A 15,544-nucleotide genomic window follows, 5' to 3' on the forward strand; every position below is an offset into this window, starting at 1 on the left:
CCAAGTGTGCACAGCGGTTTCTTTTCTGTAATATTCTGAAACAAAAACTCCAGGATTCAACCCAGATTCTGAACATGCCGCAATGACATGGGAGCATGGTAAGTGAAGAAGCTGTGGCTTCTTGCATCTGCAAAAAACCTTACCTTCCGGCGTTGTCAAGCAATCATGAACGATCCTTTGTCTGCGGACACCCTGCCTTGTCCTGTCCTTGCATGAAACCTCAAATCTTTGATCCTTTATGCCCATGAAGACTACTCTGTGATATTTAGCCTTTTCAATCTTTTCTTTCATGTAGTTAGTGACCCTATTACAAAAAAATCACTCCTGGATCATTAAGTAAGACAGCAGCTGCCTAGTACCGCTCTCTGAAGTACCTTGTGCATCCGTACATGATGAACTCAACTATGACAACAAGAGGAAATCCACGAACATGACGCATTACCATATTGTAACACTCTGCGTGGTTGGTTGTCTCGATCCCATATCGACGACCACCAGTGTCGTATAGAATGGACCACTTCTCCTTAGGTGCATCCTTAATCCACTGTGTGAAAGGTCCACCGTCGGAACGTCTCCGACTGGAGGTTGAGGCATGTTCCTTTAGCAGCTTAGCGCATATGTTATCTAGCACCTGCCACAATGCATCAAACTTCCGCTGCTGATTCTGAGTGCACAACCTCTTAAACAAATTCATAAGTTCCTTATTCTTGAAGCGCTCATAAAAGTTTGCACCCATATGTCTTATGCACCACCTACTCACAACATCTGGCCATAGAGTAGGTTGTCCTCGACTTCCTTCATGTAGTTGCCTTATTGCTGCTAGAAGACCTGCATGTTTGTCACTGATGAGGCAAACATCAAGCCTTCCAGCAACAACGTGAATCTTTACACGTTCAAGGAACCAGTACCATCTCTCTGTGTTCTCATTCTCAACAAAAATAAAGGTGATGGGAACCACCTGCTTGTTGCAATCAACTCCAATCGCTGTCAGTATTGTCCCCTTATATCTTCCTGTCAAGAATGTGCCGTCAATAAATAGAACAGAATGACAATACATAAATACCCTCACACATGCACCAAGGCAGAAGAAAGCATGAAGCAGAAACACAGGTCCTCCATCTAAACTCGGTACAATGTAGGTATCAGCATCGCTTCCAGAATTTCTCTGCACAATTGCTGACAGCATGTGAGGCAGGTTATCATATGATGTCTCATATGTGCCGAATCTCATCTCAAACACTTTTTGTTTTGCCCGCCAAACCTTTGCATAGCTGATTTTGTATTGAAAACGGTCGTCGATGTCCCTAATTATCAATTTTGGCTCATAATCAATTTTGTCCAGAATCACCCCATACATCTTCTTGGCCACGAAAGTGGATGTGATGTTACGGTGAGTTTGCGCAACAGCAGTTAATCTATATGTATGTGGTGTAACAATTGAACATTCCCAGTGTGTCTTGTACTTGCCCTTGTAGGCATGTACTTGCCATGTACAATCGCTATTGACACACTCCACCTCATATTCTTTGCTGCTAGACTTCACAACTCTGAATTCCTTCCTCAACGATATAGCCCAAAGCTTCATAGCATCTTTCACAGCTCCAATGCTAGAATACTTTGCCCCTGCACAACCTCATTCTCTCTGTATTCGTACTCATTACTTCTAATATCCTGTATCACTGGATTTCCAAAACCCTTGTCTCGCCATTCACCTAGCTATGGGTAGTCCTCATCGTCTGATGAGTCCCCACATTCTTCCATCATTCGAGCTTCTTGGTCTTCATTCTATACAGCTTCCACTATTCCAGGTATCCGCTCCCACTCATCAGCTAAACCTTGCGGCTCAGGTTGAATGACATGCACGTTCTGATCTTCTTTTTCTCCTACCTGATCAGTTATACCTTGCGGCTCAGGTTCTGTGACATGCATGTTCTGATCTTCATTTTCTTGTTCCACTGCTTGGTTCATATGAGATGATGTACTTGTTGACCCTTCACCGAAATAGGCTGCCTTCTGGTGAATCTGAATTAGCATTGCAAGAGGCCACCCGCGGTCAAGAGCTGCTTGCATGTAAGTCCGCCATTCTTCGGTGTTTGCTATAAGCATCAACTCCCAGAAATCCCCTTCAGTTCCCCAATTCGTCACAGTCTGAACGGTTAGGAAATGAGTCTTTGGATTCACATTGAATATCTCGTGAAGCCATTTGCGTATGGAACCAAAACTCCTCTCTAAGGGTTTATCTATTCCCTCCCTCTTTTATCTTGGTTTCTGGAATTTTAGTGATGCAAATGAGGGGTGGGGGACCAGCCAACCCTTATATAAAGGTGGGAGAGCCGGTCGCCCTGCAGCCGGGCAGCCAGGGCCGGCCGCCCCGCTGCCGGGCGGCCTGGGGGGCTGGCCGCCCTGCTGCCGGGCGACCAGCCCCCAGGAACCTGCGCGCAATTTTCTCCGTGAAATTTTTTTCAGAAATGCCACTGCCGCCCCGCTGCAGGGAGGTCAGGTCGCGGCCGCCCTTAGCTGGGCGGCCGGGGTATATTCCTGTAAATTTCCAAATCGAAAATATATTTTTGTAAAAAACAAAAAAATAAAAAAAAACCGCCAAGGAGAAGGCTCTCCCGTAAGATAGTCAGGAGGCTGGGAGGGAGTTGGTCCAGTAGCTAGGAAAGTAGGCCGGGTGGCCCAGCAGTTGTTGGGGTCGAAGAAAGGGGAACCAAGGACCGGCTGGAGGCGGCCCGGCCCATGTGTCGAGGAAGACCCAACGGCCGCGCCGTGGATGTTCAAACTTCCCAGCTGCTCCATCAACAGGACAGGAGCCGGTACAGGCTGAACCCCTAGCGCCTCCAGAGCAGCAGCCGTTGTCGGAGCAGAAGGGTGGCCTGTAGCGGCAGTTGTCGGGTGGTACAGGAGTTGAGGTCCTGCCCCACCAGTGTTGTCTTCATTTGACGGGTAGTCCACGTGGCGGGCTGTAACACCAGCAATTTCAAATTAGGAACCTAAATAAATTTAATTAGATTTGTTATAGGTTTGATAAGATTTTATTTAATTTCTCTTGATTTTAGAGCACTTATTGGAAATTAAATAAAATACTTAGCCATAAAATAAATATAAGGAAAATAGGTTTGTGCATCTCATGTTGCTTTGCATCTTTTATTTATTTAGCGTTCAATTTAAATTTGAATCCTTATGCTTGAATTTAAATTGAAAGAGTTTGAACCATTTTAGAAAAATGCAAAAGCTTTTCTCTTCCTCCCTCTCTTTCAGCCCAGCCCAGCTCTCTCCTTTTCTTTTTCTCTCGCGACCCAGGAAGCCCCACCGGCCCGTTTTCCTTTTCTTTTCCCCAGCCCGACCCGCTTCACCTCCCCTCCCCTCCTTCTCTCCCTGACACGGGGGACCCGCCCGTCATCCCCGAGCTCGGGACGGGCCGGGACTCTCCCCGAGTCCGAGCGCCGCCCGCGCCCCGCTGCGGCCTTCGTGGCCCGCACGCCAAGGGGACCCTGTCTGCCCCTATAAAATCAACGTCGTGCCCCCCTGGAACCCTAAACCCACAGCCGTCGCTTCCGCCCTCGCAAACCCTAGCTTCCGCGCCGCGGCCATTGTTGGAGCTTGGAGCTCCAAGCCGCACCACTGTTCTATGTGGTTTCCGTTGAACTCATGCCGCCCCAAAGCTTCGCAACAAGGTGGGGGTTCTCTACGGCCGTTTCTCTCCCTCTCTCTCGCTCTGCTCCGCCCGATTTTGCTCGCCGAAGCTTTGCTCTGCCGCTTCGCCGCCGCGCTTGCTCTCTACCTCCGCTTAGCCCCGCGCAGCGCCTCTAGATGGCTTCGCCGCATCGCGCTCGAGCTCCCCGACCCAATCCCGAGTGGAACCGAGCCCCGGAGCGCCAAATCGTCAACTCTGGCGACCCGCTGCCGCGCGCCGCCGCTTGCCGGTGTCTCGTGCCGCCGCCAGCTCGCCCCGAACTGCCCTGGCCGTCAGATCTGAGATCAACGGCCTAGATCCCATCCAATCCGAGTCAACCTAGTCAAGTACCGGTCAACCGTGCTATTTTTGCAAAGAAACCACTAGGTTTTCCCTAATAGAACCCGCCGTCCTCTGCCGTTGAAAAATATTTACAAAATAGCCCCTGCTTTTATGTTTTTGCCCCTGAGTATAAGGTTTAATTATGTTTTAGCCCTTAGAACTTGTTTTAGCTTTAACTTTTCTCGTTTTAGATCCGTTTTCGACGATTCTTGCGCTCACGTGATTCTTGCAACGTGTGCAATAATTTAGTAACCTTTGTTTTGTTCTGTTTATGTTGTTTAATGTACTGTTTCTTATCTTTTGCACTTGTTTGCTTGTATGTGCGTGTTTGGTGCGATAGATGATCCGCAGTTCGAGAAGCAGCAGCAAGATCAAGACTTCGGAGGACCGGACCAGCCGCAGTTTGAGGAAGACAAGTGGACCCTTGATCATGCTTTTGACCCATGAAACACCAAATCAATCACATTTACTCTTTATGTACATGCATGTGTCTATAATATGATGGGACCTGAAATAAGGGCATGACTAGCTTTGTTTACCTTTATCCTTGATCAACTTGGGTTAATTTCATATTGGGTAGCTGCGCTAGTTGTTATACTTTGGTTATGATTGGTTAATGATGGTACAAATATTATACTTGTTTTACTTAATGTTCATGATGGCTTAATTATCGTTAATCAAGAGTATACATGATTTTAATTGGAATATGGAGAACCACCCAAGAAGATAGTGCAACCACAATACCATATGGCTCAGGTCTTGGCTAAGTAACTAGATGATCTATATGTCGTGCCTGGGGCGTTTGATTGGTGGATTTTTGGGTTGTCGAGCTTTGAGGAGCGGGTGAAGGAAGCTTCGTCTTCTGAGGTACCGCAGAAAGCAAGGGACCAGTGCATACATATAGTGATTCTTTGAAAAAACCTCGTAGTGAATCTCTAGCCACTCACCAAAGGAAGTGTTTAATGGCTTTGCAAACCCGGTCGACATGGGAAACACGAGTTGTGGGTAAAGTGTACAACCTCTGCAGAGTGTAAAACTGATATATCAGCCGTGCTCACGGTCACGAGCGGCTTGGACCCTTACATGATAAGTGAACTTAAAGTTGATCTAAATCGATGCTTTTACTTATGGTTATGTTGTTTATTTCATATATGCTTATCTTGTGGGTTTAACGGTATATACTTATATCTAGTTAATGCTTGCTAATAAAACATGATCAATTAAAAGTGCTGAGTGCAGTTAAACCGTGTCAGTTATTCCTTGAATTAGCCTTGCATGTATTATAGTTGTTTCCCTACCACTTGTTGAGTACCAACCATAAGAGTATTCACCCTTGCATAATTGCTGCTCAGACCACAATAACAATTGTCCGGAGTATCCAGAAGACTTCGAGGATTTCTAGGCGTATGTCTCCCAGTCATCTGCCTGTGCTAAAGAAGATTCCGCTGCTACTCTATAGACGTTTATTTATTCGCTTAAGACATTCGGTTTTGTAATAAAGTCTTTAATACTCTCTTTATGCTTACACTCATTGTGATATTCGCTTTATGGTCAATCATATGTGTGTAAACTGATCCTGGCGCATATATGAGATGTATTCGGTTTGCCTTCATAAATCGGTGTGACACGGGCGCCGTCTGCGCCGCCACCGCCACCACCAGCCATGTGGTTGCTGCCGCCGTATTGGTTGGAGGAGCCGTAGCCCACGTGGCGGGCGCCGCCACCGCCACCGCCACCACCACCACCAGGCACGGGGCCGCCGCCGCCGCCATGGTTGGAAGAGCCACCCCCGAGGTCACAGTAATCTGGCCGTCTAGCAGAGGTCGCCGTGTCCTCCTCGCTTCCATCCGGTTCTCCCGGAGGGGACCGGTCTCGCTTTCAGTGTGGAGCATGTGGCTCGGACAGCGGAGGAGCTTCACCGTCGCGCAGTCCCAGGAACCAGTCCCAGGTGAAGGTCAAGGGCCAGTCAACCTCGACCCCCACCGCTGAGTCGCCGGTGTTGGTGGACGGCGGCCGGTAGTTAACGACCTGGTCAACATGAACAAGAACATTGTAGCCCATGAACTTTACCGGTCCGCAACGAGGGCGGCGCTCCAAAAGGCGTCGGTGTCGGCCGAACCGCCAGTACGTCTCACGCCGGCCGGGCAAGGTCTCCATCCTAACCATGCCCGCCCTAGCGAACGCTGCCGGGTCAGCCACCCAGACCCAGAGGTTGAGGCAAGCCGAGTCGCAGGGGCGCCGCAGCGTAGTGTCCACGCTCTCCAGCAGGGTGCCCCGCTGCAAAATGTTGGCCACGGTGCTGAACTGACGAGCGTGGGCAGGAACGCCCTCGATGCACAAGCGCACCTTGAAGCAGACGTCGGGTGGCACTGTGTCAGCGACGTGTGACAAAGGGGACCAGGGGATGGGCCAGAGGGAGAAGCTCCCGACCCGTGTGGCATGCTCGGAGTGGAGCACCTAACCAGGGATGTTGAACACCACAAGGTAGCCCTCCGGTGGATACAGGGAGACGTCGATGGTGCTGGGATCCAGGCATAGGGACTTGTCGTACGCCCGAGCGACCTGATCACAGGACGGCCTTGCACCAGAGCCGACAGCCACCGCGATCACCGCCTTGTCCATGAGGGTGGCCGACCTCGTGGCCATCTCGATAGTGTATGGCGCAGTGGCGATGATGAGGTCAGGGCAAGCGCAAGGAGAACCAGGCAACTCCATTCCGGGCGGCGGGGCAGGTGGATTGCAGGTGGCGGCGGGCAGAGGTGGGAAGTTTGCTGGATTGAGGGTTGGTGGAGAGGTTTGCGGCGGCGGGTCGTGGGTGGGTGAGCGTGTCCAACAGGACCGAGCACGGTGGCCGGACTTGAGGCAAAGGAAGCACTTGGGGGGGTCACAGCATTGGGAAACTTTGTGGTCGGAGGCGAGGCAACGGAAGCAGCGACCAGCGGTTTTCTCATGGAAAATGGAGGAGGAATCAGTGGAGGGGTAGTTGTGATGAAGAGGGCCGAGGCACTGATGAACTGGGAGGCGTGGGTAAGATATGCGAGAGTGGATGATGGGTTTATGCGCTGCACGTCGTCGGCTGCGCTTGCTCTGAACCGTGTGCCAGCCATGGCGGCCAGGCAACATGGGAGGACGGGAGGACGAGCTTGCCGGAAATCGGCCCAGTTTTGGCTTTGCTCGGGGAGGAACCTCCCCCGCTTGTCCAGACCTCCGCGTGCGCGGGTGGCCCGAGGTGCCTCCTTCTTCCGGTGCCATGGCGGTGGGGCGGCGCATTGCAGGTTGCTGGTGGCAGGGCAGCTTGCCATCTTGGCGGAGGTTCACGGGTGCCTGGGTAGTGGCATAGCAGGGAGAGAGGAGGACCTCCTTGAACGACCGCATCGGCTTGGTCGCCTCCGGTAGAGGCCCAGGATCTCCCTTGACGTTACCGAGATTCCTGTTGGAATCTGAGCTAGGGGAGAAGGAGAAGTCGACGAGATCGAGACTCGAGAGGGGCAGTTGGGGTGTGCGGAGTGGCCGGGGAAGCTGGGGCTGGTGGCCGGAGCGGCCGCCCGGCGGGCTGGGGGAACGAGGGGAAGGGGGAACGCAGCTCATGGCGATCCTGCTTACCTTTGGGTGATTATTTGAACCCGCACAAGCTATTCAGATCCTAAAATAGTTGCAAACTCGAAGGGGATGCTAGTTTTTTCTCTTACTGTAAGAGGAACACGTAGACATGCCCCACATTTGTATACCCGTGAGTGCGACTCCTATCGCACGCCTATAAATAAGAGCCTGTTTGGATATATTAGTCGGCTGACTAAAACATTTAGTCAGGTGACTGAATTTTAGTCTGCCCCTTTTGAATAGAGGGACTAAAAGGAGACTAAATAAAGAGAGAGGAGAGAGAAGAGAGATAGAGCAGGCACGTGGTCCAAGGAAGAGAGACAACTTTAGTCACTTTTTGCAATCCACTAAGAGCAAGTATTATAGCAAGCCGCAAAAAGGCTAAATACTGATGTGGAAGAGAGAGAAGAGGAGAGGTGGGCTGCAAGCCTGCAGCCAGCTTGGATACAAGAATCAAGAAACCTTACGAGAGGGACATGTGGGGCTTATATTAATAATGAAGGACTAAACTACTATACTACTTGGCTGAGAGGTAGGCTATAAGAATTCTTACAGCCAACAACTGGCTGTATTATTAGCCTTGTTCTAATGGACTAGAGAAGTTTTAGTTCCTTTTAGTCACCCCTGTTTGGGAAATAGTTGACTAAAAGTAACTAAAAGAGGGGTTTTAGTCACCCCATCCAAACACCCCATAATATTGCTATAAGCCACTACTACAGAAAGAGGCTTTGATCCTTTACATTTGTCCAAGCAAATATTGGACCCGGGACTAAAGAGCCCTTTAGTCCTGATTCCAAAAGCTAGGGGACAAAAGGGCTATTTAGTCCCGGTTGGAGCCACCAACCCGGACTAAAAGTTCATCTTCAGTCCGGGTTGGTGGCTCCAATCGGGACTACTAGGTTGGTGGCACCACCCCGGATAAAAGGCCCTTCCACGTGATAGTTCAAAAAAAGACATCCTATACTGAGTCACATGTATTGCGTTGGTGGGTTGACAAGATAATTGTGCGCGAGGCCAGAGATCGTGGGACCAAATCCCGCAGGGCGTAAAAAAATTTTTAGCGTCAGAGACATTTGGTTCCGGTTCTACCATCCGGGACTAAATCCTAAGCTCAGTCCCGGTTCCAAAACCGGAACAAAAGTCAATTTGGAACCGTGACAAAAAGGTCTAATTTAATTTGTAGTAGTGAGCACTACTCCTATGTGTAATTTGTGGACACCAAGATCTAAGCACAATTGGTGGAATGATATCCTCGTGGTCCTCATGTTTTTTTCTGACAAAACGTTACATCAAGGTGATATAACTGAACCTGAAAAGAAACCCAGCCTCTGTCGTAAAGACACACAGTGTTACAAGAGAAAAAAAAAGGCACTCCGATGACTAACAAATACAATCCAAAGATTAGACCGCCATGCCGAGAAAGTTCTTTACAACGTTAGACAGAATGCTATTTGATTGATTGCTAGCTTTTCGCCTCAAAAAAATTGATAGCTAGCTAGCTATACGGATCTCACAAAGGTTGATGCTTATTTTTTTTTCAACAAATGTTACTTGAGCTACAAACTATTGATCTCAATGCAAGTATTTGAGCTATATATTATATTATATATACTAATCCAACTCCGAGTCATATAACGGAGAACACCATTACGAGTGAAACAAGTGTTACGAGAACTGGAATGCGTGTTTGGGTCCTCATTGCGATTGAAGTTGAAGGCGATCCGGCGGCTTGAGGCAGGGGTGGCTCGGCGACGTCATCATCTGTCAAAGGTGGCAGTCTTCGGGCCTCTGGTTTCTTCTGCCCAGGCTTGCTGGAGTAGCTTTTTAGGAGAGCACCTGGACGAACAGGCGCCATGAACCGTGGCACGTTATTCCCCAGATTCCTGCAGGTATTCGCTGCAAAACGAAAAAGGAACAGATTAGCTAGATAATTTAAACGCACTTTGCATCATACTATCAACTATTTGAAAGGCTAGCTAGCTAACTGAGAGTCTCTAAGACTAGTGTTATACCCTTGTATCTGCGAGCTGTGGCAGGGAAATCAGTGATCAGTCCGTCCACCCCAGCACCCTCAACGTACGTGTTCATCTGCACTGTGGCATCTAAGAAGAAGTCGAAGGGCAGCGAAACGTACTCGTTTCCGAGGTTGTACACGTACACCGGATAGCCGGCGGCCTGAAGGGACCGGACCATTTCCGTCTGGGAAATTGTGAAACCGTCATCTTCATCGATGACAGATAGCCTAGGGACCGCGACAGCGCTAGCAAACTTTTGAAGCTCCGCGAGGCCGGACGGTGCTACCTCTCCGTAGGCTCCATTGATATCGTACACCAGCTCGTAGTCTGTCTCCTCTTTAAATTTCGCCAAGACAGAACTGCTATAGGAATAAACCAAAACTTTCTGCCGGGCGGTCTCATTGCTGTAGCCAGCATCGTCGAGGGCTTCGATGATTGAGTCTAGCATGTCAAGTTGGATTTGCTCGGGCGTACCAAAAACGGGCTGCCAAAACACAGGTGCATGGAAAAGTGTTTTTAGAGCACGCAAGTAATGAAGTAAGCTACTAATTAAATATTGAAAAGCAATGGATTCTTTCTACCTGTATAGTGATCATGATTCCAAATAAATCCTTATCTTTTGCAAAGGTAAGGAAATCCGATAATCTTGTAAAATTTCCTGCGGTCGCATATCTGGGGTTCCTCTGCAACGTCGAGGTGCTAAATGGGGTTGAAATTTTGGCTGCAAGGACGCAGAAAAGGGATTAAAACACTTACTTTTGCAATCTATTTGGTATCCATTCAGTAACATTTTTTGTTATAAGATCAATGCAGCCTGGGTAGTGCATTTTTCGTCAGTCCATTATTGGGCAGCATTCAGAGTCACTTGAACTTACGTTGGAGGTTCGTTACGATGTCATGCCAAGTAAAGTTGTAAGTGAAGAATCCTGGCACGCTGTAAATATCTTTAACCCCTGCTGTTTCATCAGAGCCCAAATGCACTACTCCTGGAACATAGCATGCCTCCAGTAAGTTGCTGAAACTCATGCATATCGGTATTCCATCTTTTGTCAATTGCACAGGGCAATCAATGACATCTGCGCCATCCTCAACGGCTTTCTGATAAGCAAGATCAGTGCAGCCTGGGTAGTCCCCACTCGCACCATTATGAGAAATTATCAGTGGCTTTCCTGGATTCCAAATAAGGTTTAGTGGTGGTCAGCAATTAACCAACTATCAACTAACCATATCATGATCAGAATTGCTACACACATACCATGATCAGAATTGCTTTTGTTTAAATTCGTAAAACAACCTGCACAGACAAAAACAATCTTATAAAGTATAAACCAGTGCAAAATGACTTATGTATACTGCATGTACAAGAGACACTGTTTACCTATTCAAACGGTCTACAAAAGGAATAAGTCCAATTTACCCCCCTGAATTTGTGAAGAAGTCTAAAATACCCCCCCTGAACAACAAAACCAGACATATTGCCCCCCTCAACTCTTAAAACCGTGCAAATCACCCCACTTGCTGGTTTTTACAGTGGTTTTCGATGATGTCAGCATGTGGGTCCCACCCATCAGCCTCTCTCCCCTCTCCTCTTTTTCCTTTTTCTTCTTCTTTTTTCTTTTTCTCTCTTTTCTCTTTCTTTTCTCTTTTCCCTTTCCCCCTGGCTCTCTCCTCTCATCTTCTTCGCAGGGCCCAGGCGGGGCGGCGCCCCCGCCTACCGGCGGTGGAGCTCCGGCCACGCCCCCAGGCAGGGCCCAGGCGGAGGCGGCGCCCCCGCCTCCCGGCGGCGGAGCTCCGGCCACGCCCCCTGGTAGGGCCCAGGGGGGCGGCGGGGCGACGCCCATACCCCCCGGTGGCAGACCGGGCAGGCTCCGGCCATGCCCCCTGCAGACAGGGCCGAGGTGGGGCGGCGGGGCGATGCCCCTGCCTCCCGGTGGCGGAACTCCGGCCTCCGGCCGGCCAGGCTCCGGACCCACCCCCAGGAAGGGCCCAAGCAGGGGCGGCGTCCCTGCGTCCCGGCGGCGGAGCTCCGGCCGCCGGCCAGGCAGGCTCGCGGCGCCCTCCGGCCTACGCCTCCAGATCCGGCCCACTGCCGTCGCCTATTGCCACACGGAGGGGCGCACGGAGCTTCACCAGGGCGAGGACGAGACGCGCAGTGGCGGCCATGCGCGGGGGCGGAGGCTCGCGGCGGCCAGGCGGCGGCGGCACTAGCGGCGCCCGGTAGGGAGAGATGGAGGGTGGCGAGCGCCGGCGGCGGTGGAGAGGTGATCGGAGAGGAGAGGGGAAAGAGGAGAGGGACTGACGTGTGGGACCCGCATGCTGACGTCAGCAAAACCACCATGAAAACCAGTCAGGGGGTGATTTACCCGGTTTTATAAGTTGAGGGGGGCAATATGTCTGGTTTTGTAGTTCAGGGGGGTATTTTAGACTTATTGACAAGTTCAGGGGGGTAAATTGGACTTGTTCCTCTACAAAAACATGAAAATAGTTGAGAGGCATACTGTTTGTGTCAAACATTGTGCTTCTTCTTTTACAAAAATACTAGTACAACAATATATATCAGTACCAATTGAGTCTTGGCTCATGATGTTGTAGGTGTAGGTAGGTTTGTACTTCGCCAGCTATATATGCCCAATAATAGTCAAATAAAGTTGATACTAGTCGGATCTGTGTCCTATCAGGTAAATAATTAAGGGTGCTAGCCGGAGTACGTATTAAGAAGAGAAGCCCTCTAAACAGTTGTTTAATGCCCGTCATTATTGCCCAATTAGTCATAACACAGTAGTACTCTGACAGGGAATTTGAAAGTGCAAAGAATAAGGGCTCACCAATGGCCTCCGAAGCTGTGATAGGGTGATCGGTCAATACACCATCAACCGAAAAGGCGTCATTATCGATAAATGAGAGATATTCTGCCAACGGATCATAGCTGTAGTTGTAACCGAGCACAAGATCATTTGCAAAATCATCAGCATAAATCTCCAACCCTAAATCGTGAGCATCACGGACGACTGAACTGCATTCTTCGAGATAGTTGTCATCTGAAACAGGCCAAATGAAGTGCTTGGGGACAATTATCCCAGATGCAAATGTCTTGATAAAGGTAAGATTATTCAGTAGTAGCGAATGATATGTCACGTTCATTGATGATTCGACACTAGGCGCGTCCAGAAAGCGGAACACGAGCTTTGTTCTGGGGTGGACTCTTCCAAGCAAGCTGGTGAGGAAGCTAACTTCAGGTGATGAGATGTAGTTGACTTTTTCACGCCTTGACACAGAAATTATGTAACTCGTCATGCTTAGATTGAACTTCCTGTAGAAACTGTCATGCTGAAAACGTCACGAAGAGGAGGTTATAGTCATAACAAAACGCGCCCGGAATAATCTACTGCTACCTGGAGCTGCCAGGATAGCTATTCTTGTGCTACCTGAATATTGAGCCAAGTTCCTGAAGGATTGAAATTGTTTAGCATGTCTTCAACAGTGAGTATTGGAAGCGTTCCATCAAACCATGACGTTCGAGAAAAGATTGAGCGTTGGACTGCTCAAAATGTACGTCGCATAAGTCAAGAGTGCAACCAAATCCACAACATTTATCAATAAAATGCAGTAAGCCAGTAAATGTTTTAAGCTAGATATATATTTTTCCTATTTTCTGCAGATCGCGGGGCAAGACATGCATGCAACTACAGGCGTCATTTCGTTTTGTTTTCCTTTGAGGCAGTGAAGATAGGCCTTTGTGGTATCAATGCTACTACGTGTGGCTGTTTTTTTCCTTTTATACAACGAGCTGATTTCGAGGCCCAAAAGAAGAAAGGATTTTATTTGATGGCCCTTATTTTTTCAAGATAATATACATCAATAAATGTATGAAAAAAACATTAGGTCAATATTATCAGGTAATATCTTAGAAAATTAAGAGAGGTGTGATATAGTGCTTACGATAAACAGGTTTAAGCTGAAAGAAAGTGTAGTCGACGGAGAACCATCCCCACGAAGGTACCCCATTGACGAGGTAGCTTTTCTTCTCTTGGGGAAAAACATCAGAGATAGTAGTGCCATTTTCCATTGATATGTTGGGTAGGCAGATACCAACTCTATCTTTCGTTAGCTGAACGTCGCAATAAAGGACGGTATAACGCTGTGAGCTCTGAGTCACAGCGAACTCGTAGGCGAACTGGCTTGAATCAGGGAATAACCCTGAAAAGCCACCCTTGGCTATGATAACCGGAGGGTTGCCTGAAAACAATGACTAAATGTAAGAAAACTCAAGGCCCAACTTTTTATTTTTCTCAAAAGAAGACCTTCCTTGAAATATTGTTTTGAAAAAAAGGCGCAAGCTTATGTATAAATGAAAAAAGCTTGTGGGATTGAAGGTAACTTAAACTTATTTTGAAAATATCTTACTATTACTAATTGGAGGCTCTTTTTGAAGCCTCCAGGTGAAGCCACCTAGGATCCTAGATGGACAGTCTAAAAAAATAGAGAAATTTTACAAATTCTCTCAAAAATCAGAAACATCCGGCCATCAATTGGGCAACTCTAATTAGTAACAAATATAGTTGTACTTTTGATCAGCAGTAGAACTTAAATAGCAAAAAAAAAAAGCAACCGTAACCAAAGTATTGAGGGTGAAACGTGACTTACCATTTAGGGTGTTCCAACCCGACGGCTTCTGCGCAGCGGAGACTGCAAGCCACGACAGAAGCAGTACAAAAGACCGAGCAGCAGACGTAGTTGTGGCCATCAGTCCGGAGCTCCGAGCTCGGTGGAGAGGGTCGTTAGAGGAAGCACTCGTGAGGGCCTTCGTTTATATAGAGGTCCGAGGGGGTTAGTGACGACGCGATCCGGCCCGAGGTACGTCGCCGCGCGGTGGACGCCGCTCATGTCATCGACGCCGGGTGTTGACGACGTTGAGCCGCCGGTGCCAGCCCAAGTGTCCTTTTCCGCTGGAAAACGCCAGCCGCGGCGGAGCCGTCTCGCCCCGGGTTGAGCCATGCGGTTGCGGGCGCGCGGGCGCGGCGCACCGATCGGGATGCCACCGGCCTGCCTGCCAGTCAGCTTGGTGCGACCGACCTGCGATGGGCGCCTGTGGGTCGGGTCCACCTGCACTGCTGCACCTACTCCAGCGTTTATTCCGCGGGGACCCTGCGCCAGCCATCCTGTCCAGGTCCTTTCACTGTTGCTGCTGCAGTGTTCTGCTTGCTACTCCTACGCCATCTCATCAGGCTCAAACAGATGCAACCGAAGGAAGTCTCAGGAGCAAGCTCACGCCTCACACAGTGCTGGTTCCACGGCGCTTTTGCTGGAACACGGGTGAGGTTTCTCAGTACCTGTAGCAAGATTGGTTCGGCCATGACTCATCTTAACCACCCAATGCAAACAACTCTACCCTCAGCATCACGACTCACGACCAATGTTTTCATATCGTATTATCAAACCTAGTAGCAAGAGCACCGATAAGATAACTAATCGTAATTAGTCGTTGATCAGGATGATTAGTCGAAGCTAGTCAAATAATAAAGATTAAGATTCAACCATGGTGGTCCCTATAAATATCTCACTCAGCAAGTATCCCTAAGCAAATTGTCGAATGCTAAGCTATAGTTACGAGAGATTAGTAGCGGATTACAAATCTGAAGGAGTGTGTATTATGAATAAGATGTTAGTCGTTATATATCTAATCGGATTGCTAATCATGATTAGTCGATGACTAATCAGACAACTTGCACTCTCTTTTTTTCACTATTGCAATCTAGTCTAGCTAATCGAGTCGGTGGGTATAATCAATACCAAAGAGCCAATAAAGATGATTAGTCGCGACGTACTGATTGTGATTATTCGGACGGCTTGATAACATTGCTCACGACTCGTGTTTCCTTTCGGCTAGCATATAAACACCAGCATTACCGAA

General features: G+C 48.8%; 1 protein-coding gene across 1 annotated transcript; it reads right to left on the reverse strand.

Annotated features, from left to right (window-relative positions):
• Positions 1 to 9,245: 9,245 nt before the first annotated feature.
• On the reverse strand, positions 9,246 to 14,377 carry LOC120640187 (glycerophosphodiester phosphodiesterase GDPDL4-like). Its single transcript, XM_039916051.1, has 9 exons — positions 14,278 to 14,377; positions 13,573 to 13,869; positions 13,059 to 13,171; positions 12,459 to 12,960; positions 10,889 to 10,927; positions 10,509 to 10,802; positions 10,215 to 10,354; positions 9,631 to 10,117; positions 9,246 to 9,514 (listed from the first exon to the last, which is right to left on the reverse strand). Exons 1-9 carry the CDS (start codon positions 14,375 to 14,377, stop codon positions 9,246 to 9,248), a joined length of 2,241 nt encoding a protein of 746 aa, XP_039771985.1.
• Between the last annotated feature and the right edge of the window lie 1,167 nt (positions 14,378 to 15,544).

Source organism: Panicum virgatum, chromosome 7K (genome assembly GCF_016808335.1).
Source record: "Panicum virgatum strain AP13 chromosome 7K, P.virgatum_v5, whole genome shotgun sequence".
Taxonomy (NCBI): Eukaryota; Viridiplantae; Streptophyta; class Magnoliopsida; order Poales; family Poaceae; genus Panicum; species Panicum virgatum.